The following is a 24090-nucleotide window of genomic DNA, read 5'->3' as shown; positions in this document are numbered from 1 at the left end:
TTTATTTTTTTTTGTCAAAAATTCAAAATGCCTGTATATGAAACGCGGCTAAGCGCGAGTAACCGCATTTACAGGCCGTTATAATCGTTTCAAATGCCTCTGAACATCTGTCCTGAACGCATTTATTTTCCTGTGAACATGTACGGATATGATAACAGAGGGGAGTTCAGTGGCAGCTGAAAAAAACACCCAACTGCTCCTAATTGGCCCGTGCACACGATCCGAATATCGGACGAAAACGATCGTCCGTGGAAGAATCGTACGATTTTCGGATCGTGTGTTCGATTTTCGGATCGTGACTACTTTTGGAGGTAAATACTGCATGAGTTATTTTAATTCCAAAATGTATGAGGTATTTATCTCCAAGACGCACTTAGCAGCTAGGATTCTCAGAACTACACCCGTTTTCATATCTCAGTACAGGTTTTGTTTCATAGGAACATGAATTCACATACAGACTTGTAGGCTTCATTCAAGGAACATAAAAACCATGGTGACAAGCTATTAAATCCTAACATTTCTATCAGTGGCAAGGAACACTTTGGGGTTTATTTACTAAAGCTGGAGAGTGCAAAATAATGCTGGCCATACATTATAGAAAAAATCATCCGAACCCATTTTCGAAAAAAGCCGTGAGCGCAAACGATAGTTCCACCATGTAATGGTTCAGCAAGACATATACGAATCCATTTTTTTGTTAGTTTTTTTTACATATACCTAGTGCAGACAGTTCGGACGGGAAACACAACCTTTCAATTTATCGTTCGTGCGTCAAAAAATTTCCAAACTTGTCCCAACGATTATCAATTTTGTGCCCATTAACTGTCTGAAAATCTAACAAACTGTCTAAATGACTGAATTTTGCACGGTTTTCGGTATAGTGTATGGCCAGCATTAGTCACACTTCTGCAGAGAAACCAATCAGCTTCTAACCTCAGCTTATTCAATTAATCTTTGGTAATAAAATCTGGAAGCTGATTGGTTTCTCTGCAGAAGTGTGACTAAATTTGCACTCTCTAGCCTTAGCAAATAAACCCCACTATAGGAAGGAACTAGTTCTCATTTAACCTTAGTTTTACCTCCTCCGCCCCTTGGTAGACTGAAAAAAGCATTTTAACGGTCTACCTATTAAACTGTCCTATAAATATATGATACATACACATGTACACATACACACACCCATACAGTCATATGCAAAGTTTCAGGCTTTTATGATCTTCTTAGTCAAAAGACTGAAAAATTACTGTTTAACAAATATCCTGGCATGTGAAAAAGCATGGTGGGCACCCTGCCAGTCGCTGACACCCATGTTGGTAAATTCAAAGCCAGTTTAAAATCTTGAGACCAATTTCCCATGAAATGTAAACCTTTAATTTCTCACTACAGTAACTGTAAATTAATTATTCCATGCAAGTTCAAAGCATTTCAATCCTGGTTAATGTCTTCATTGACTAATTTTATCAAATTCAATATATATATATATATATATATATATATATTTTAATACACATATTGTATAATTTTAGAAAATTCAGTATATACAAGAACAATACGCAATATTGATTAATTTTAGAAAATTCAGTGTATATAAGAAGGATAATACGCAATATTGATTCATGTAAAAATTACATATCCATTACAACCATATAAGCCACATAATAGAACTGTTGGTACCTGCAGGTTGTCGTCCCCTTCCAGCAATAAAAGATGGAATCTGGCACAGCAATGTATAGCAAAGTGAATATATAGACTCTGTAGCTCGGGGGAAGCTGTGATTTGGGTAAAACCAGTTGGAGTGAGAATGAACCTGCCAGCTGACACATGCATACTGATCCTCAGAGATTTCATCCATGCTAGTTAATCTTTCAGTCATTAATGTTAGGCCATGTTGTGTGTGTGTGTAAGAGCAGTAGCTACACTTTCCATAGGAAACACAAGCCGATGCAATGTCACGTTCTTAGAACGCCATTGTTTGATCAGCTATTACTATATAAATATATACACAACAAAATACAATAAATGTGCAATTCTCTTTTTATGACAATTAAATACATCTAAGCTTCTTTGCATTTTTATTTTTCCTAATTGTACTACTGACATACTACAATTACCTTCATCATTCAGTGACATGATTACGCTGTTGGATAGAGAAGATCCTGGACTGCCGCACTCCTTAATATCTTTATTGTACAAATAAAATCCAAAAAACAACCAAAGCGATGCATTTTGGATTTTATTTGTACAATAAAGACATTGTTTTAAGGAGTGCGGCAGTCCAGGATCTTCTTCTATCCAATGCACCTGTGCATAGCCAGCACCTTTTTGGTTTAGTGGGACGGAAGCAAAGCCAAGGGATCAGCAGTTTTTAGAGCGGTATCATCTCACCATGATTACGCTGTCTGATCAGTCCCTTAAACGGGAGCGCGCTCGCAAAAGCTTTGCGAGGAGGAGCCGAGACAGCCGCCGAGGGACCCCAGAAGACAGGGTTAGGGGACACGCTGTGCAAAACGAGCTGCACAGTGGTGGCAAGTATAACATGTTTGTTATTTTTTTATTTATTTTTTTAAATGTCCTTTAGTGACCCTTTAAGGCCTCGTACACACAATACGAAAATTGGAAATAAAAATTTTGTCCGACGAACCATCTGCCGATTTTCGGATCGTTAGTACGATGCTTTCAACAGCCGATTTTGCTTTTTCGTCAGAAAAAATCTGGATGTGCAGCTTTTCGTACAAAAAAAATTGTAAGCAGAAGACTACTCTCAGAAACAAAAGAATACATACAAAACTAGTCAACATATTACGTCACTTCTGAAGTTGTATTATGTTGTACGATAATTTTCGTATGGTTAGTAACCACTTTCGACATGAGATTAGCATGCAACAAAAAAATTGGACGCCTTCCGAAAATAGGATCGTGTGTACAAGGCTTAAAGAGGAAGTAAACCCTCACAAAAAAACACCCTGCAAGAGAAAGCAATAATGAGCTAGTATGCATACCATATTAGCTCATTATGAATTACTTACCTGAGATCGAAGGCCCCACGGCGATCTTCTTTCACCTCCTCTGTCGCCGCCATGATACCCGGAGTGACATTCTGGGTATCGCTGCTCCGGCACTGTGACTGGCCGGAGCAGCGATGACATCACCGACAGTGACGGCATGATCACCTTCACTAGTGACACGCTCAGTGCGCCAGCGGCGTTGTCTACGGCGTGTATGCACCGTAGACAACGGTGCAGACTTTTCTGCAAATATCTCCTAAACCGTGTAAGTTTAGGAGATATTTCTTGTACCTACAGGTAAGCCTTAATCTAGGTTAATCTGTAGGTAAAAGTGGTCTGTAAGGGTTTGCAACCACTTTAAGGGTTGGCTCATGTTAAAGCCAAAAAGAGATTAGGTTTGTAGAGAATATACAGTATTTTTCTTTTGCTTATTGTCATAAACTGTTTTTTCATGATTAAAGTGTTCCACCCAAAATGTAACTTCCGCTTTTCGGAATCCTCCCCCCCTCCGGTATCACATTTGGCACTTTTAAGGGGGAAGGAGGGAGCAGAAACCTGTGTAATCCAGATATTTTCTCCCACCTCCGGGCATAGGTCGCCGCTGCGACCTACGCCACGTTCGGTGCCTACTTCGTCCTCTTTGCTGTCTTCTGGGAGACACACAGGTCCCAGAAGACAGCAGGGTTCAGTAGGGAACCAGGAAGTGAAGCCGCAAGACTTTAATTCCCGAATTCCCTTACTGAAGATGGCGGCTCCTCCACCCGAGAGCCGAGGGACAGATCGGCATCGGGTGCCGACATTGCGGGCACCCAGGACAGGCAAGTGTCCTAATATTAAAAGTCAGCAGCTGCTGACTTAAAAAAACTTTTTTTGGCAGAACTCCTCTGTAAGCAAGGACTAGGTTAAAGTGATTTTAAAGAGAATTTTTTTTTTTCTTATGAGAAACATGCAATAGTTTTGCACAGAGCAGCCCTGATTCTTCTCTTCTTGGGCCCCCAACTCCTCCTCCCTGTGGAGTGTCCCCATATCAAGCCACTTGCTTTGGGGCAACTTGTGCAGGCTCAATCTTGAGCTGCTCTGTCCATTGACACACACACGCGCACACAATGTGGCTTTGCCCCGCCCCCACTCTCTGCTCACTAACTGTGATTGACATCAGCAGGAGCCAAAAACAACCCTATACCTGGCGACCTAATGAAGAATTGCTCCGAGACGAGGAAGGATTAGAAAGGGTGAATAAGGAATTGGACCAATACTTCTTGATAAAAGATACCGAAGGGATCTCGGGAGCCACCCTATGGGAGGCACATAAAGCCTACATTAGGGGGATCTTGATCTCGGAGGGAGCAAGGAGGAAAACAGAAAGAAGTAAAAAAATCGAACACTCTGATCCGAGAAATATTTAAAGCTGAACAAGAGCATAAAAAACAGGGACAACAACAAGAGTTATATAACAAACTAGTATTAAAAAGGGAAGAGCTTTAAGAACTTATGGAACAAGAGAGTAAAAAAACATTAAACATCATAGCCAGAGAAAGGTATATATGGGGCAACAAATCGAGTAAGCATTTAGCAAAAATGTTACAAAAGAAGAAAACTAGGAACTACATAGAAAAAAAAAAAAAAAGAAGAATGGGGATATGGTGTACGCAACAAAGGACATAGCAGAAGCCTTTAAAAATTATTACGAGAAGTTGTATGCAGTAGAACAAAAGGAATGGCAGGTAGGAGAGAAAAAGGAAAAAAATAAATAAATTGTTAGAAGAAGCCAGAGTTCCAAAAATCGAGGATATGGAAAAATCAAGCTTAGACGTGCCGACAACGGAGGAAGAAATCAGTAGAGCATTAAGGAACTCGTCATCAGGAAAAAGCCCCAGGCCCGTTGGGTTCACAACATTTTATTTTAAAAAAATGTAGGGAGATTCTGATTCCCAGGCTGTGTCATTTTATGAACGGGTTGAATATGAAATGAACAGGGAAGCTTTATTTACTTCTATAACGGCAATCCCGAAAGAAGGGAAAGATGGGACACTCTGCTCCGGATATATGCCTATATCACTGCTTAATGCAGATATAAAGTTGTTCGCGAAAGTCTTGGCAGAAAGAATGAAAAAGGTGATGACTACCCTGGTACATCCGGATCAGGTCGGATTTACCCCAGGAAGGGAAGGGAAAGATAATGGGGTGAGAGCCCTAATAAAAGAGAACGGGTCCCCAGGTCTACTCCTGTCAATAGACGCAGAAAAGGCGTTTGACAGGGTAGACTGGGGACTCATGATACAAACATTAGAAACCATGGGAATTGGACCTAGGATGATCCAGTGGATAAAAACTTTATATCATCACCCTTCTGCTAGGATCAAAATTAATGGTTCGCTATCCCGAGCTTTTGAGATGAAGAACGGGACGAGACAGGGCTGTCACCGGTCTCCTCTCCTGTTTGTGCTGTCCCTTGAGCCTCTCCTAGCTATGGTCCGGAATAACCCGGATATCAAGGGAGTTAAGGTGGATAAGGAAGAACATAAACCTTCAGCTTATGCTGATGACATACTATTTTATATTACAAACCCCAGGATCACATTACCGAACCTGCTTAAAACTTTGAAACAGTACGGCGAGATATCAAATTTTAAAATCAATGTTACAAAGACAGATTTTAAATGTCAACATCAGCAAAGGAGATGAACAGCTCCTGAGAGACAAGTTTAATTTCCCTTGGCAGAAGGAACTTAAAGCGGTGGTTCCCCCTTAAAAACAACATTTTTTTTATTCCACTGCCCCCCCACATTCCATCACGATTAATGCTCTTAATATTTTTTTCCTGCTGTACATACCTTAGTACAGCATCTTCACCCGTGCATCCGGGTTGCGAGTCCCGCGGGAGTGGGCGTTCCTCACAGGCTGTTGATTGACGTTTTCCCCAAAAACGAGCTCTCCCCCCGTCGCGTAAGCCGCGTCACGGTTGGCGAAAGGAGCCGAACGGCGATGCGCATGCGCAGTATAGCGCCGACTCGCCGTTCGGCTCCTTTCGCCAACCGTGACGCGGCTTACGCGAAGGGGGGAGAGCTCGTTTTTGGGGAAAACGTCAATCAACAGCCTGTGAGGAACGCCCACTCCCGCGGGACTCGCAACCCGGATGCACGGGTGAAGATGCTGTACTAAGGTATGTACAGCAGGAAAAAAATATTAAGAGCATTAATCGTGATGGAATGTGGGGGGGCAGTGGAATAAAAAAATGTTGTTTTTAAAGGGGGAACCACCGCTTTAAGTAATTCGGTATAAAATTAGCTAACTCAATAAAAAAAAAAATATACAAAATAAATGATATCCCTCTCTTAGATGAAATTAAAAAGGGAAATTAAAAAAACAACAAATAGACCAATATCATGGATAGGACGAATTAACATTCTGAAGATGTTTTTTTTACCAAAGATATTGTATACATTTCAAATGGTACCAGTTGAAATACCTCAACCTTACTTCAGAGTGTTAAATACTCTGTTAATATACTATGTATGGAAGAACAAAAAACATAGAATTTCCCTAAGGGTATTAAAACAGGATAAGAAACATGGAGGGCTGGCTGTCCCTGATATCAGGAAATATTATGAGGCAGGCGGTTTTGTCTAGGGTAGTGGAATGGGCCAAAGATAAAAAGGAAAAAAGATGGGTAAAAATTGAATATGCACTTTCTAAGACACAATTGGTTAGCATAATATGGATCCCCCCGCAGTATAGAGCACTAGACGACAACACACACACGTCTTGACACGAAACGCACTTAGGATATGGGATAGGCTTCATAAACAAATAGATAGGGATTATAACTCACCCCTTATAGAATTAAAAGAAAACAATTATTTTGCACCTGGAAAAAAAACAGTGGGAGGGAATTGGATAAAAAAGGACAGCGCACAATTAAGAGATATAATAGAAAGAGGAAAAATCATGACACAGCAGGAGTTGAAACACAAGGAAGAATTAATGATAGTGGACGAGTGGCGGTATCTCCAGCTGTCTCACTTTGTGCAGAACTTACCCCAGCCAATAAGGTCGGGGGGAGAGCTTACATCCCTGGAAAGGCTGTGTATAGCAGAAAGCTCAAAAGGTATTGCCTCAAAACTGTATAAACTGCTGCTGAAGGTGGACGAGTTGGAGATGCCCCCATTCATTTATAAATGGGAAAAGGAGTTGGGATCACAAAAGGGATAAAAGCACGATAGTAAAAATTATAAACTTGACCCATTCCTCTGCCACAGATACTAGGACCGCAGAAATTAACTACAAGTGTATCACAGGGTGGTATGCAACACCTGATAGAACAAGTACATTTATTGAGGGGCAGTCAGCAGACTGTTGGCGAGGGTGTGCATCAAGGGGAACAATGGCGCACATATGGTGGGACTGCCCTAAGATCAAAAAATATTGGGAGAAAATCCTGGGTCTAATAAAATAAATCACTAAGAAAGAGATTAAAAGAGATCCATGGGTAGTCTTATTCCATGGAGGAGAAGAGAAATTAAAACACTACAAAGAGTCCCTGATCCCACATTTAATAAACGCAGCTAAAAGGACAATCCCAAAAAGCCAACAGCCCACCAATATGGGAATGGATAGACTCGGTAGAAGAAACATACAGGATGGAGGAGCCGAAATACAGTATAGGAGAGGAAAAAATAGGATTTAAAGAGAAATGGAAAAATTGGAAAAAAAATTTTTAAAAAACATGCAGAAAAACTGAGGCCCCGTACACACGACCAGTTTCCTCGGCAGAATTCAGCTTCCGACCGAGTTTCTGGCTGAATTCTGTCGAGAAACCCGGCCGTGTGTACAATTTCGCCGAGGAACCGACGAGGAGCTCGACAAGGAAATAGAGAACATGTTCTCTATTTCCTCGTTCTATGGGAGCTCTCGGCCCGCCGAGCTCCTCGGCGGATTCAGGGCTGAACTGGCCGAGGAACTCGATGTGTTTGGCATGTCGAGTTCCTCGGCCGTGTGTACGGGGCCTCAGAGTATTGTAATAAGAGTTAAAAGTAGGAGGAAAAGGAAAACTACCAAAAGAGAGGAGTAGGAAAAATGAGGAGAGGGGGGGGGGGGGGGGGAAGGGTTATTTTAGGAGGTAATATTTAGAATTGTGTGTTTATAAAGGATAACCACCCGGCCATCCGCAGTGAAATTATAAAGGCCAATACCCCACAGGGACTTTCCAGTTCATATTTAATAAAGAGAGAAAAAAAAAAAAAAAAAGAGAATCTTTATAATTAAATGAGTAGAAAGAATAAGAAAAAAAAAAAAGAGAAAAACCCACAAAAGATGCGAAACCGCAGCAGAGACAATATAAGCTAAGAAACCATGAGCAAGTCTCTTGTGCAATGGTGGAGTCTGAAGTGGTCAAAAAAATAAATTGTTGCAATTATGACACATGATGTTTGCGCAGCAAACACAATATAATACCTTATTAGCTGCCAGGGAATGATGGCTCTGAAACCAGTAGTCATGAAATCATCATTGCTTCTGGCTTGATTTTTCACAGAGGAGATTGTTCCTCCATTTCCTCTATCTATCTCAGTATTTTATTGCAGTCCTGGGCTCCAATCAGTTTTTCCAGAAACTGACTGGAAACTGACTGCATTGGTGTGAACTAGAGCCATTGGAATACATGGAAAATACTGTGCATGCATTTTTAGTGCAGAAAAAAAAAACGCATGTTCTAGTGTGAACTGACCCTAAAACTAAAAGTCACGCATTGACGCGTTTCGTCACCAAAACCCATCAAGGCGTGACTTTACGGCGCCCGGAAGTGACCTGTGTGTTCCACGATCAGGAAGAGAAAAAACAGGAAGTAAGCCGTGGACACTGCTTCCCCACAGAGTGTAAGTCTCATCATCTCCTTGGTCGTGTGGAACGCTCGTTTATGCCTAGACAGTCTCTTATATAGTTTGACTGATGGTGTTTTATTAAATATGCCCATTTGGAAATTAATAAATCGTGAAAGAAAAATGGAATTACGCTATAGGAGCCTCCTTCCTGTCCGAGAACTGGTGGAGAACCCAGGATATGCACCTTCCATGATACTGAGAACAGCCATGGTTAACATATCAATGACTGATGTGTTCATCTCACTGGTGAGTGTGAACCCCAAAGGGGAGTGTGACGCAGGGATTCTGGTGTGAGGTGCACATTTATTAACCACAGTAGGATCACTATCTGTGTGTCATCTTGGACTTCTGTGAGCTTGACTTATGTACCTTTTTTACCATTAGTTGGAACCTGTGTGCTTCTCACTGAACACCAATTTATCACCGAGGTGTAAAAATGTTCACTTAGCCTTTTGAGACAAGATGTGTGCATTTTAACCTTCAAAAAATCTGGAAAGGATAATATCAAACACCTCCCTTGCCATGCAGCACAAGTTAATAATAAAATCTATAAAAGTGTGATGGTGCAAACAAACTATTTGACACCAAACATGCCGGTTTTATGATAGGCTGCTACACCTCTGAACTCTTTCTTGCCATAATGAAATAAACTTTTAAATACACTATATGGAAATGTATTCATAGTAAGACTTTACATTTATACAATTAAAATTACTTTATGGATTACTACTCTGTTAGGGCCCATTCACACTTTTTTGGTGTGTTGCATTGAGTTAGCCCATTCATTTTGAATGACCCCCAAATGCGTATCCACATACCAAAAAACTGTCAAATTTTTCCAGGAAACACAAGGAATGTAGCGGCGGGTAGATAGAACCGACAACATGCAGCTGGATGCTGAACATTCTAGTGACGTGTTTAGCTCTGCAAGACAGCGATGACTAGATTCGCCAGACCAATAAGAATTAGTAATGTACTTTTACCAGAATGCTTTTTTTTTTTAAGTCGCTTTAAATATAAACTAAACAAATAAAAAATGATGAATCAAACAATATTAATACATTATATTCAAATTCTGGCTTATTTCCTTGCCTGGGATAGACAAGTGCGGGTTACTGCTGTCCCTAGTATTGAATGGCTGTTCAATGCAAGTTTACCATGCATGGTGTATACCGGCATACAGCCATTCATTATTATGGCCGCTTGTCTGGTGCAGATTTCTCTTGCGAAGATAGAAATATGCCCGGAAATTTACACCAAATGCCTAAAAGTGCTTGAGGCTATAAAGTGTTTTTTACCCCAACACTTCATATTCCTGATATATGCTTGGTGTACCATGTACTTGTATGGGAAAGTATCCTGTTCTCTTTGTATTGCTTCCTTTATGTTAAATCCCTGGTGTTCCTGCCAGTCCCTCTGCTTTCCTTATATAAACTGACCACAATAAGCAGGAGAACACACACAGTGGTCTAAAATTTAGCAGCCGCTTCAAAAGCAATTAATGCACATTCATAAAACCAAAATAGTAAAACAACAAAGTTCTTTATACGAGACTTGTAAGTTACTAAAGCAGCGCTAATTGTCACTCTTCTGCCGTGACCAATCTTTCTTGTAATAGTTCATAAGAGCAGTATGTGAAGGATAGAAGGTGTGTCAGAGTCCAGGTAAACCCACATGTGCTTATAAATTGCGATGTGCTTTCCACTGCAAGTTGCTCCCACTGTGTGTCACGCCCTCAGAGGAAGTCATAATGACGAAACGTCAGGGCGGCAGTAGGAAGTGACGCGGTGCGTTCCCTAATAGGGAAGTAGTGTGAAACTGGTAGCGGTGGACGAGATCAGAGTACACACCCCCTTATTGGTGCTACGGACGGCGCAGCTTTTGAAAGTATATGCTGAATAAACTGATCGATTTTATGGATGTTACCAAGAACTTTTGAACTTTTAAACTCTTGAATAAAAAGGTGAAACGGGATTACACTATTGTGTGTCTTTCTTCCCTTTTAACTTGAGGAGAGTGGGAGAGTGTTCTTGGGATCGTGTACATCCTGGATGTGGAGGACGATTGGATGAACCAAGTTTGTCAGTGCCTGATAAACTCAACCTTTTGGTGAGTACAAACCCGAAAGGAGTGTGTGACACACAGTGGGAGCAACTTGCAGTGGAAAGCACATCGCAATTTAGAAGCACCTGTGGGTTTACCTGGACTCTGACACACCTTCTATCCTTCACATACTACTCTTATGAACTATTATAAGAAAGACTGGTCACTGCAGAAAAATTACAATTAGCGCTGCTTTAGTAACTTACAAGTCTCATATAAAGGACTTGGTTGTTTTTTTACTATTTTGGTTTTATAATACTTTATAACTGGCTTTGCAAGTACTGCAAAGCCAGATATAAAGCATTTTTCACAAAGCCAGATATAAAGCATTTCTCACAAAGCCAGATATAAAGCATGTGACGGTATTGGTATGATATCCCCGTCAAACAGTCCCTTCTTCCCATAACAGAACATCACAGAATCATCCACACATGAGACAAGCTTACTGCTGGAACCAGACAGACTTTTAATGGTATAACACAGAGCTTATATGTGGTTACAACTTTTACAGTGACAATCTCCGCCCCCCCTTACACAGTGGGGGGGTCTTCGATACAGATCCTTTGAAATAAGGATATTTCTTTGAACTAATCAGTATCTAGCCGGTTCGGCTCCGCTATGTTTAACCTGATCAGACACATTTCTTTAGACAATGAGATCAGTGACGCTAATTACTAGTTGTACTGAATACATTAACTAGACAGCTCGACCCCGCATATAGAGAGATAATTACCACAATGAAGCAATCAGCATAATTAACATGAGCCACTTATCTAATCACAGTAACCAGTAAACACAGGGCTTTTCCACACAACACACTAGAGCAATTAACATTTGAAACAGGACTGGCTGCAGAAGGGTAAATACCATTAACAGCCTTAAACAAGCAGGGAGGATTAACCTGAAGCATATTAGGTAAAAAGTCCTTCACAATGGCCCCCCTTTTTCTCCCTGCTTCCGGCAACCCGGTTGGACCTTTCCTGGTTCAGTAGGGTTGACGGGTTCAGAGCTTTTAGTCCGAGGTTAACTCCGTTTGGCGTAACTGACCTCCCTTGGCAACTGCTTCCGACTCAGGTATGCCACCGGGTCATCAGATCACACGCTGTTCAGTCCCCAAGTCTTTGTGTGATCTGCAGAGTCACCAGAAGTCAGTGTGAAGACGGCGAATGGGTCTGTGCGCCGCCATCTAGGTGTCCCGCTATGGGAGGGGGCAGGTTATGGCTCTGAAGTGACAATCACAGGAGATTCATAGAAAAAAATGAAAAAAAAAAAGTTATATTTGTTGAAATGCTGTAGCACTGGTGCTCAGAGTCCGGGGGGGGGGGGAATCAGGGCCCCATAGGGTCAGCCACCCTCTGCTCCCTCCGCAGCCGCCGGTTCTCCTCTTTGAGCTTCTCCAGCTCCATCTCCAGTTCATGTAGCCTGGGGGGGTCAGCCCGCTGTGACCTCAGGTGGTTGTTCTCCTCCTCCATGCGGCTTATGCACTCCTCCAGCTCTATGTACTCACGGATCAGATCCTGCTTGCTCATGTCCTGCAGGCTCTCTTCACGTGGTCCTTCATCATCAGGAACTGGGTGGTGGTGTAAGGGGCCACCGGTGGGCCCTTGGTGAACATCTCGGCCCGCATCTGGGATGCCCGATGCGACTCCCTCTCCTCCAGTCGCTTCTTCTCCTCCCAGGTCAGCTGATTATACGGCTTCCAGGACCTCTTCTTCTTGGGGGGTAGCCGGCGGTGCCTCTTTCTGCCCAGCTCCCTCCAGGGCCCCTCCGGCTCATGGCTGTCACCCATGACCAGCTGACAATGGTGTTCCCTGTTGTCCGTAATAACAGATTGTACCATGAGGGCTTCGTAAGGGGTGCCCAATGGTTCTTCCGGACCCAACTCCTGGGGATCCCAAGCCGAGTCTACACAATGGGCTGCTGCTGGTGGGCGGTACCCAGGTTGAGACCAATTTGACCTGGTGTTGTCATTCATGGGGCAATTCTGCTTGAAGTGACCCAGCTGTTTGCACCGGAAGCAGCGTTGTTCGTTGTCCTCCTGGCGTGGATAGCGAGGGCTAGAGGTCACCGGTCTGTTAGGAGGTTGGTATCTAGCGGCTGGTGGGTGTGAGGGCGCCGTTGGTCGTGGAGGTTGTACCTGTGGTGTGACCTGGTTCGTCTTGCGAGTATCCGCATATTCATCCGCCAACTTCGCGGCCTCTGGTAGAGTCATGGGCCTGCGATCTCTCACCCAGTCTTTGACATCCGTCTGGATGTGATTGTAAAATTGCTCCAGGAGCATTAGTTGCAAAATGTCCTCTGCGGTGGTGGCCTGGCTGCTGTTAACCCAGTTAGAGGCCGACAGGGATAACTGGCATGCCCATTCCGCGTAAGTCTTTCGTGGTTTTGCGTGAGTCCCTGAACTTCTGTCGGTGGGCCAGGAGCGCTTCTTTAACCCGGGCGTAGCTATAGATATCCTGATCTGGCACGGTCCGGAAAGCATCAGAAGCTTTGCCTGACAGTTTGCCTGACAATATTGCAACCCACTCTCCTCTAGCTATTCGGTGCAGGTTACATTGTCGCTCAAAATCTGCCAGGTAGTTATCAATTTCACAGTCCTTTTCATCAAAAGCTTTAAAAGCGCTAAACGGAATCTTCCTTGCGTCTGCTGTACTCACTGTTCGGAGAATGTGCGGCTGCTTGTTGGACTGCTGCCAGTTTTAACTGTAGCTCTGCGTCTTATTTGTTTATCCTTCTGTAGTTCTGCGTCTCTTATTTGTTTAGCCTCCTGTAGTTCAGCGTCTCTTATTTGTTTAGCATCCTCCGCTAACCGGTCCATCACTTTCAGCACCATATCCGGCGTTGGGTTCAGCCCGAACCATGCTAGCTTCTCTCTCATTAGCTTGTTGGCTGGTGATTCCTCTTCCTGAATCACTGGTGTCTCCATCTCTTGTACTGCTGGCGTTGCTGCAATCCAGTCCTCCTAGTCTAGCTCCATTAATTCTGCTATGATGACCCGCTTGGTTTTGTTGCTAGCAATCCTTCCACGAACTTCCAGTGGTTCTTCCAGTGTCTGCTTGGAATCCGGATGTAAAGGGGAATAGAAGGGAAAATCCCACTGCTGCCAACCAATTGTGACGGTATTGGTATGATATCCCCGTCAAACAGTCCCTTCTTCCCATAACAGAACATCACAGAATCATCCACACACGAGACAAGCTTACTGCTGGAACCAGACAGACTTTTAATGGTATAACACAGAGCTTATATGTGGTTACAACTGTTACAGTGACAATCTCCGCCCCCCCTTACACAGTGGGGGGGTCTTCGATACAGATCCTTTGAAATAAGGATATTTATTTGAACTAATCAGTATCTAGCCGGTTCGGCTCCGCTATGTTTAACCTGATCAGACACATTTCTTTAGACAATGAGATCAGTGACGCTAATTACTAGTTGTACTGAATACATTAACTAGACAGCTCGACCCCGCATATAGAGAGATAATTACCACAATGAAGCAATCAGCATAATTAACATGAGCCACTTATCTAATCACAGTAACCAGTAAACACAGGGCTTTTCCACACAACACACTAGAGCAATTAACATTTGAAACAGGCCTGGCTGCAGAAGGGTAAATACCATTAACAGCCTTAAACAAGCAGGGAGGATTAACCTGAAGCATATAGGTAAAAAGTCCTTCACAAAGCATTTCTCACAAAGCCAGATATAAAGCAATACTCCTTTATATGTGGCTTTGTGTTGTAATGCGTTATAACTGGCTTTGTAAGTACAGTATTATAACTGGCTTTTTGAGAAATGCTTTATATCTGGCCTTGTGAGTACGGTGTTATAACTGGTTTGTAAGTACTACAAAGAAAGTTATAAAGTATTTCTTACAAAGCCAGTTATAATACTGTAGTCACAAAGCCAGATATAAAGCATTTATCACAAAGCCAGATATAAAGCATTTATCACAAAGCCAGATATAAAACAATACTTTAAATCTGTGTGTAATGCACTATATCTAAACAACGTTTAATAACTGGCTTGGCGAGTACCCACTTACCGTATTTATCGGGGGATAGCGTGCTCCCGCGTATAGCGCGCACCCCTAAAGTTGCCCGAATTCCTGTGGAAAAAAAGATGTTTTGTACTTACAGTTTTGGTGTCTTGCGCAGCATCCATCGGCGGCCTCGTCGGGTCCGGCGTCCGTCTGCGGCTTCGGGTGTCGTCTGCGGCTTCGGGTGTCCTCTTCGTTGGGTCCGGCGTCCTTCCCGCTCGTTTCCCGCGCCGAGTTTGAATACTGCGCCGACATATACCGAGCGCAGTACACTCGTGTATCGTCGGGCAGGCTCAGCAACTGTCGCACTGACGTCCTGTACGCTCAGGACGTCAGTGCGAGAGGCGCCGAGACTGCCCGAAGATACACGAGTGTACTGCGCTCGGTATATGCGCAGTATTCAAACTCGGAGCGGGAAAGCGGGTATCAGCGTATATCGCGCACCCACGATTTTGCCCTGATTTTCAGGGCAAAATAGTGCGTGGTATACGCCGATAAATACAGTATATCTGGCATTATAAGTAATGCTTTATGACTTTATGAGTAATGCTGTATATCTGGCTTTGCAGTACTCACAAAGCCAGTCATTTACAGCACTTATATGGTGCAAGAATTGGCAATGATCCGAGGTGTGAAAAGGCAGGAATTGGGACTGATTCGAGGTGTAAAGGGGCAGGAATTGGGACTGATTCGAGGTGTGAAGGGGCAGGAATTGGGACTGATCTGAGGTGTGAAGGGGCAGGAATTGGGACTGATCTGAGGTGTGAAGGGGCAGGAATTGGGAATAATCTGAAAGTACTACATTAGGATGACCAATATCACAATTTTTTTTCCCCCAACTGTAGATTCTGCAGTAGTCCGCCACTGGCATATTCCTTTGAATTTTACCAGACTTGCCTCGCAGACTTACTATTATTCAAGTTGTTTTCAGAAATTACGTTATAAAATGTACTTTTTGTGATTGAGTCTGAAGTTGACATTTTGTTTTATGTAGCAGACAGATTCTTCGAAAAAGATTTGTCACGTTCTGCTGAAAAGGTTGCCTACCCCTGTTCCACAAGGTGATCATTTACAATCCAATCACTTTAATGCAACAGAACTTTATACAATTCTTTCAATGAAAATATGATAATGATCCACAATAACTATATGCAAGTATACTGTATGTTCAACCAAAACAATGTAAAATGTGCTTTGTCAATTTTATGACCCTATGAAGGTCATTTACCTCTGTTTCTTTATGTAATGCTCAGATGTATTTATATAGCTAGCCGTATGCAGCTGGCACAAACTGGCTCAATCACCCAGCAGTCAACACGGGGCAGATCACAGAAAAACCTGACACACACAGTAATTACTTTTTATATTTTACAGCTAAAACATACATTAAATCATTTTGTTAAAGAAGAATGATAATCTAATGTAATTACTCTCTCTCCATACTATAAATAATTAGTAGTATATGTAATGCTGTCATTAGGAAACCCGTTCCTTCTTAGCATCCCAACCTATAGGAGGTGTTTGCACATATCTGATCTACTGGAACATTACAGTGGAGGAGATTTCCTAAAACTAGAGAGTACAACATCTGGTGCAGCTGTGCATGGTAGCCAATCAGCTTCTAACTTCAGCTTGTTTAATGAAGCTTTGACAAAAAAAAAAAAAACGGATTGGTTTCTATGCACAGCTGCACCAGATTTTGCACTCTCCGGTTTTAGTAAATCAACTCCAGTGTGTATTACATAAGCCACAACTTAATACACAAGCTGGTGCCCATACCTAGAATACAATATTAAAAACCATAATAAATTGGAGAATGTATCCCATCATGTAGTGCAGAGTTGGTCAGTACAGATCTCAGTTTTATGTGTGCCTCCTACCTTATATTGTCCCGGTTACTGTAAGTGTCCTGTCAGTAGAAGTACCGTTATCAGACAGGAGAAGATTGAGATGGACAGCTGAAGTCAGTTGGTCTCAGCTGTCACTGTCACAAAAAGCAGCTGCAACCACCAGCGCAACAGAAGGTCAATATGACATCTTGCCATGTTATCCAATAACTTACTAATTCACTGTTATTATGTTATGTATTATCAAAGACTGATTTATAATGTGAGAAAAGAACAGAATTGTGCTCAAAGATCTCTCAGGACATCCTTTTCTGGTAAGATTCTAGCATATTATTTGGCTTTTATGGATCTGGCATATTCTTTCCAGTAAACATACTCTAGGTAGACACCTTATACTCTAGGTAGGTGGTTTTCAACCTTAATGAGATTGGGGCTCAGTAAATTCTTCTAAAACCTTGCATGCCCCAACAGTAAAAAAATAAATAGGAATACAAGTATGGGAATGCAAAATATATATTTAAAGGTTTAATCAGTTAAACATATGTTACTGTAATTAGAATAGACATTGGTGGCCCGCTCATTGCAACAGAAAAGCTTCATAGCTAGAATTAAGACAGCGTATTCTGCTTTAGTACATGACACGCCGGCTATCGCTAAAGAATTTTGTTCGTTTTACCAACATTTATATCACATTCAAACACACTAAAGTGAATCGGGACACTAGGATCAAGCTTATTCAGGATTACTTTACTCAGGCCAACTTACCTACACTTCCATCAGATACCCTTGCTACTTTGGAAGGAGAGTTCACTGCCTCAGAGGTGGGCGTTGCCCTGAGAGCCATGGCCAATGGCAAGGCGCCTGGCCCTGGTAGCTTCACAGTAGCGTACTACCGCTCTTTTGCAGAAGTCTTGCTACTACGCTTGACCTACTATGCCAACGCGATCTTCTGGTGGTGCCCTCCGACCTGAGACTCTCCACGCGCACATTACTGCAATACCCAAACCTGGCAAGGATTCCAGCACTTGTGGAAGTTACCACCCCATTTCGTTGTTGAATATTGACGCTAAATTATATGCCAAAGTTATTGCTAACAGGCTCCTCCCCCTGATCCCGCAGTGGGTCTCCAGAGACCAAACAGGATTTATCCTGGGCAGGGAAGCACATAATAAGTCCCTCCGCACCCTATCCTTGATGGAATATGCGCTTGGATCTTCCCAGCCCACCCTTCTGCTCTCAACGGACGCGGAAAAGGCATTTGATAGGGTGGACTGGGATTATCTCATGGCAACGCTGTCTCATCTGGGTATTATTGAGGCCTTGCTACGCCAAATTTAAGCCCTTTATAAACTTCCCCATGGCCCAATTGTGTATCAATGGCACCCGAAGTGATTCCTTCACATTATACAATGGCACGCGTCAAGGCTGCCCTCTTTCGCCTATCTTATTTGCCTTATCAATGGAGCCATTTTTATCGACAGTCAGACACAACCCATGCATTCATGGGATTACCGTGGGAGACTCAGAACACAAATACGCTGCATATGTGGGTGACATTCTGTTCTACATCCAACAGCCCCCCCGATATCCCTTCCTAACCCCATGTCACCATTTTCAGTGTTTAGTGACATCTCTAATTTTAAAATGTTCTAATTTACATTTTAACATGTCAAAATCGTAAATCTTAAATATATCAGTTCCAGGTAAAATGATAGCCCTCCTGAAAAGATCTTTCCCCTTTACCTGGCAGGTGCGCAAGATGAAATACCTAGGTATACAATAAATAAATAAATAAATAAATAAATAAATAAATAAATAAATATATATATATATTCTCACCCCCAGCCCAGCCTTATTCCACACTACTTTCCTGCCCCTGTTAAATGCAATTAAGTCTGACCTGCAAAAATGGTCTTAAATTGCCCATTCCTGGCTGGGGAGAATTAGTGTTGTGAAGATGACTGTTCTGCCCAGGCTGCCGTTTTTGCTACAGATGATCCCATATAGAATGCCTGCTGGTTTCTATACGATAGTAAGATCGCTAATTGGTAAATATGTGTGGAACAGAAGATGCCCCAGACTCGCCAGGACCCTCCTCACTAGACCCAAAGGGGAAGGAGGCTTAGCCCTACCTGATCTTAAGAGGTATTTCATGGCAATTGTGTTAAATAGAATCTCTAATTGGAAATATCATAAAGACTCTAAGCTCTGGGTGAGCAAGGAAATTGAGCACAGTGGGACAGATCTTTTCCTACAAATTTGGATCTCTAAGAAATACAGGACTTTATCCTTAACTACCTCACCGCTTACACACTCTACCCTCATGGTATGGGACTCGCTATGTAAGGCGCATGGCTTGGCACATAACTCGCCCCTACTGCATTTAACTGCCCACAACTTCTTTGCGCCTGGGAACATAGACCCCAAAATGTATGTTTGAAAACTTGGATCTATATCTCTACTACATCAAGTGACTACCCCTTCAAGCATTGTGGCCCTGTCCACACAAATGCCTAGTTCTACGGAGAAATCTATAACGCCTCACTTATTCCCCGTTACTGGAAGCAATCGACCATACCCATGTTGTGCCAATGGCTAATAAAATTTGACCATATGTACTATATGGAAGACCTTACGCACTCCCTTAGAAACAAGTCTGATTTGGCAAAGAAAATATGATCCTGCTGGTTTGCCTTCAAATATACCCCCCGCTTACATGGAAATTATGTCTCAGCCTAAGCAATGTGATGTTTGTTGATCATATGTTATGGGAGAGAAAGGACCGAGGCAGATACCCCACCCCCTCCCCTTCCACCTCATCCCCCCCCCCCCTTTTTTTTCTTCCTATTCTTTTCTTCTTTTCTTTTTATTAATGTTTTATGATGTGTGTAAAGGATATTACTGAGAGAATACTGACATCTCTGCCCTGTGCTACTTCCTAAGATTACTATTGTGTGACTAGCTGGTAAGATCTGATTGTCCGTTTTGCTTAGTCTCTCTGTTCTGTGTATTTTAAAAGGTTCTATTTTTCAATAAAAAATAATATAAAAAAAAAAAAAAAAGAAGAATAGACATTGGTGTCAGTGGGATAGTTGTCCCCAGTGGGACAATAGCCCCCAAATAAATTTGTGTCAGTAAGATCATGGCCCCCTGGGGAAACTAGACCCCAAATCACTGGTGCCCTGGGGAGAATAGTCCCCAACTCATTAATGTCAGTGAGATCATGGCCCCCTGGGGAAAATAGCCCTAATATTATTGGAGTCAGTGGGATTGTTGCCCCCAGTGGAGACTACCCCCAAATTATTGATGTTAGTGGGATTGTGGCCACCAGTGGGAGCATACACACACAAATCATTGGTGTCAGTGGGATCATGGCCCCTGGAGAGAACAGCCCCCAAATGATTGGTGTCGATGGGATAGTGGTTCCCAGGGGAGAATAGCCCCCCCCCCCCATTGGTGCCAGTGGAATTTTGGCCACAAGTGAGAGAACAGTCCCCCAAATCATTGGCATTGGCAGTTGGATCATGGTCCCTTGGTGTCAGTGGGATAGAGCCCTCCAGAAGTGCTCAATGTATCAAATCATTGATGTCAGTGGGATAGTGTGCCCCAAGGGAGAATAATCCCTCAAATCATTGGTGTCAATGTCATAGTGTGCACCAGAAAAGAATAACACATAAAATCACTTATGTCTGTGGAATATTGGGCTCTATGGGTGAATGTCAACCAAAATTGGTATCAGTGGTTCTACTTAAAGTAGAATTCCAGGCTTTAAATGAATATGCTTAACCCCCCCCCCCCCCCCACCTCCTAACGCCTATAATAACTACCCTGTGGAAGATCTGTATTTCAGGCCACTCCAGCCCCCCTGTGTCAGGCAATGGTTGATGCAGGGGGATGAGGGAGCGCCAACAGCAGATGGGCCCAGGGCCGGGACAGGTGGCAGGCAAGAGGATCGGCTGCTCTGGGCGCTGTGGTATTATGCGAGGTGGGGCGGCACTGCATAGAGAGTGCCTACCTACAAACTGGCAAGAATACTGAAAGAGGAGGAATTTTTATTTGGAGAAAATTTTGTTTTCTAAAGGGAATTTATGCTTGGGGTAATTGTGCAAGTTAGTGCTGACATTTTTTGGGAGGGGAGGGAGGGGATTTTTGCTGGCACAAAATGCTCATACATTTTGGGGAGGGGGCGCCATTTGGCATCTTTGCCATGGATGCTAGATGACCTTGTCCTGGCACTGGATGGGCCACAGTAGGCATCATGACTCATTACCAGCCATTGTTGGGCACTCTCTCCCCTGTTGTCAGCACTGGCTAACACAGGAGAGATCATGTGACTGGACAGGAGAAGCCCGAGAATAGGTAAGAATATACAATTTTTTTTACACAGGTTGGTTAGTATTGGTGTTAGAAAAGGGAAGTAGCATTTTTAAGCATAGTTAGTTAAAACAAAAGCCTGGAATTCGACTTCAAATTTACATTTGGCCTGAAGCCAGCCCCACCCACAGATTAAACTGGTTCTAAAGTCTGAAGGTTTTAACCTTATTGCATTCTCTGCATTGAGGTAAAAACCCTTCTGAGTGCAGCGCCCCCCGCAATCCCCCCTTATACTTACCTGAGCCCGATCTCGATCAAGTAATGTGCATGAGAGCAGAGGCTCTCTCCCTCCTCATAGGCTCAAAGACAGCAGCGGGAGGCTTAATTACACCCTGTATGGAGGAAGCAGGGGGTGGGGCCAAGCCACACCCTGTGCCTTGCTATGGTGGCCACTCAGCAGGAGGACCTGAGAAGAGGAGGATCGGGCCGTTTGTGCAAAACCATTGCACAGAGCAGGTAAGTATAACATGTTTGTAATTAAAAAAAATAAATAAGGGTTTACAATCACTTCAAAGTCATACTAAACACACACGGTTTCATTTACATTGTCCCTTCTATTTCTGTATATGGATGGCACTGTAATTAATAAAAAAAAAACATCATGACCCAGATCTTCCCCAGCCTGTCTGCAGGGAAACATAAGCAGGAGGAGCTTCTAGTCCTTTGCTGGTGGTCACATGTTCAATATAGAAAAAAAAACAGCCTTTGGAACACAGAGTAAAAATAAATAATTTATATCAATAAAACTGTTTTAACTAGTCATACAAATATATATTTGAAATCAAATATTTTATTTTTGTTGGCAATAATATGGTGTGGGTGGATTTATGCCAGTAAGTCTAGGTTCACATCACGATTTTTCCATCCGAAAAACAGACCGTTAAATCGGATGGAATCGTATGTAAAAAAAAAAAATCGGATCCTGATTTTAAATAATGTAGGTTTTTTTTTTTTTTTTTTTAGAACAAGGTTTCCCTTTCTGTAGCATAATATACAATAAACTGGTTCCCAACAAATCCGTTCCTAGTAATTTGTGTTGTCTCCCATTAGTAACATTATATCAAACAACAGTCATTGATTTTTTTTTCACAGACTTGTGCGATCTGATGTATCAATTCACTGAATAATTTCACTCCGCTTGTTTTTTTTTATAATAAATAAATTAAGAAATATATCCCTCTACCCTCTGCTTATACATTTCCCAAAGTTCCCAAAACTTACATTGAGCTATCACCCTATTGGCTGTAAATGAGAAGATGTTGCCTTTGGAATAAGTACAATTTCAATAAACATTGTAACATTGTATTTTGTTGCATGTCTCTTCTGCAATAAAAGCCTGCTTGCTCGCTGTTTGTCACAGTGTACTTTAAATGTACTTGCTTCTAAAGTAACATTTTTGCAGGATTTAATATCGGAACTACTGAAACAGCGTCAAAATCCTTATGGCTGATCACTGTATTTTAATTACAAAAAAGAACATTTGGAGATAGATAACCATAAAAGTCTGCTGTTGTCAAATGAAGTAAAAATCTGATTATTGTAATTGTATTTTTAAACGGAAAATTTAGTTCTGTGGCTGCAGGGAATACTGTATTAGCATGGCAAATGTTTTACCTTTATCGCAGCAGTTCTCTTTAGTACATTGGCGGTGTTAGCGGAGAATATCTTGTCACCCTGCGGACTTTTTGGGCATTTTTTGTGTGTTGAGAATCCGGCTGTGAACGGAGAGGGGGTCCTGTGTTTCCCACCATGAGTAGCCCGGAGGTGATGGTGACAGCAAGCGACAGGAGAACTCTTCTAGTTCTCATTGTGCAGGTCATTGGGGACAGTAGCAGCAGCAGGAGAAGTGAAGTGACAGCAAGCGACAGGAGAACTCTTCTAGATCTCATTGTGCAAGTCATTGGGGACAGTAGCAGCAGCAGGAGAAGTGAAGTGACAGCAAGCGACAGGAGAACTCTTCTAGATCTCATTGTGCAGGTCATTGGGGACAGTAGCAGCAGCAGGAGAAGTGAAGTGACAGCAAGCGACAGGAGAACTCTTCTAGATCTCATTGTGCAGGTCATTGGGGACAGTAGCAGCAGCAGAGAAAGTGGAAAAGTCATTACCAGGTGCTACAACGATTGTCCTGCTTATTCTGCCGAACATGGCAATCATAGACTGTCCTCCAGGGAGAGATCAGCTTCATCTTCCCTGAGATCTAGAAGAGTTCTCCTGTCACTTGCTGTCACTTCACTTCTCCTGCTGCTGCTACTGTCCCCAATGACCTGCACAATGAGATCTAGAAGAGTTCCCCTGTCGCTTGCTGTCACTTCACTTCTCCTGCTGCTGCTACTGTCCCCAATGACCTGCACAATTAGAACTAGAAGAGTTCTCCTGTCGCTTGCTGTCACTTCACTTCTCCTGCTGTTCTCACGATTGTAGGTTTGAAATCGTATGGCAAACGGATCCATTCACTGCCATTCATTAATTTAGGTCCCCAAGTGCATCCGATTTGACCCGCATCCGATTGTAATATGATTTCAAATCAGGACCAAAAATCGTGGGCAAACACGTTTTTTGATACGATTTTAAATCGGATCAAATCGTATGCGGATCAAATCGGATGCACTTGGGGACCTAAATTAATGAATGGCAGTGAATGGATCAGTTTTGCCATACAGATTTGGACGATTTAAAAGCAAAAATCGTGAGTAAAAAAAGGATGACAAAATCGTGGTGTGAATGCACCCTAACAGGCTGTGTCACACCCCTCCAACCTGTTTCTTAGAATAAAAGGGAGGTGAGACCTCCATTAATTTACATATAATATCCCTCCCCTATTGTGTTTAGCTGGTTAG

At 42.6% G+C, this 24090-nt stretch overlaps 1 protein-coding gene across 2 annotated transcripts in view; it reads right to left on the bottom strand.

Annotated features, from left to right (window-relative positions):
- The window catches only part of LOC120931776 (pendrin-like), a 103276-nt gene that overhangs the window by 67593 nt on the left and 11593 nt on the right, over window positions 1–24090 (bottom strand). The window contains exon 1 of one of the 2 annotated variants that reach the window (XM_040343537.1): window positions 1675–1848. The exons of the other annotated variant lie outside the window; for it this stretch is intronic. Coding sequence (XP_040199471.1) covers window positions 1675–1848 — 174 coding nt within the window. Of the gene's footprint in view, window positions 1–1674; window positions 1849–24090 lie in introns of those variants that run through there. 2 annotated transcript variants of the gene reach the window in all.

Source organism: Rana temporaria, chromosome 3, assembly GCF_905171775.1.
Source record: "Rana temporaria chromosome 3, aRanTem1.1, whole genome shotgun sequence".
Lineage (NCBI taxonomy): Eukaryota > Metazoa > Chordata > Amphibia > Anura > Ranidae > Rana > Rana temporaria.
The sequence above is the reverse complement of the archived record's forward strand: the minus strand, read 5'-3'. Positions and strand labels throughout refer to the sequence as shown.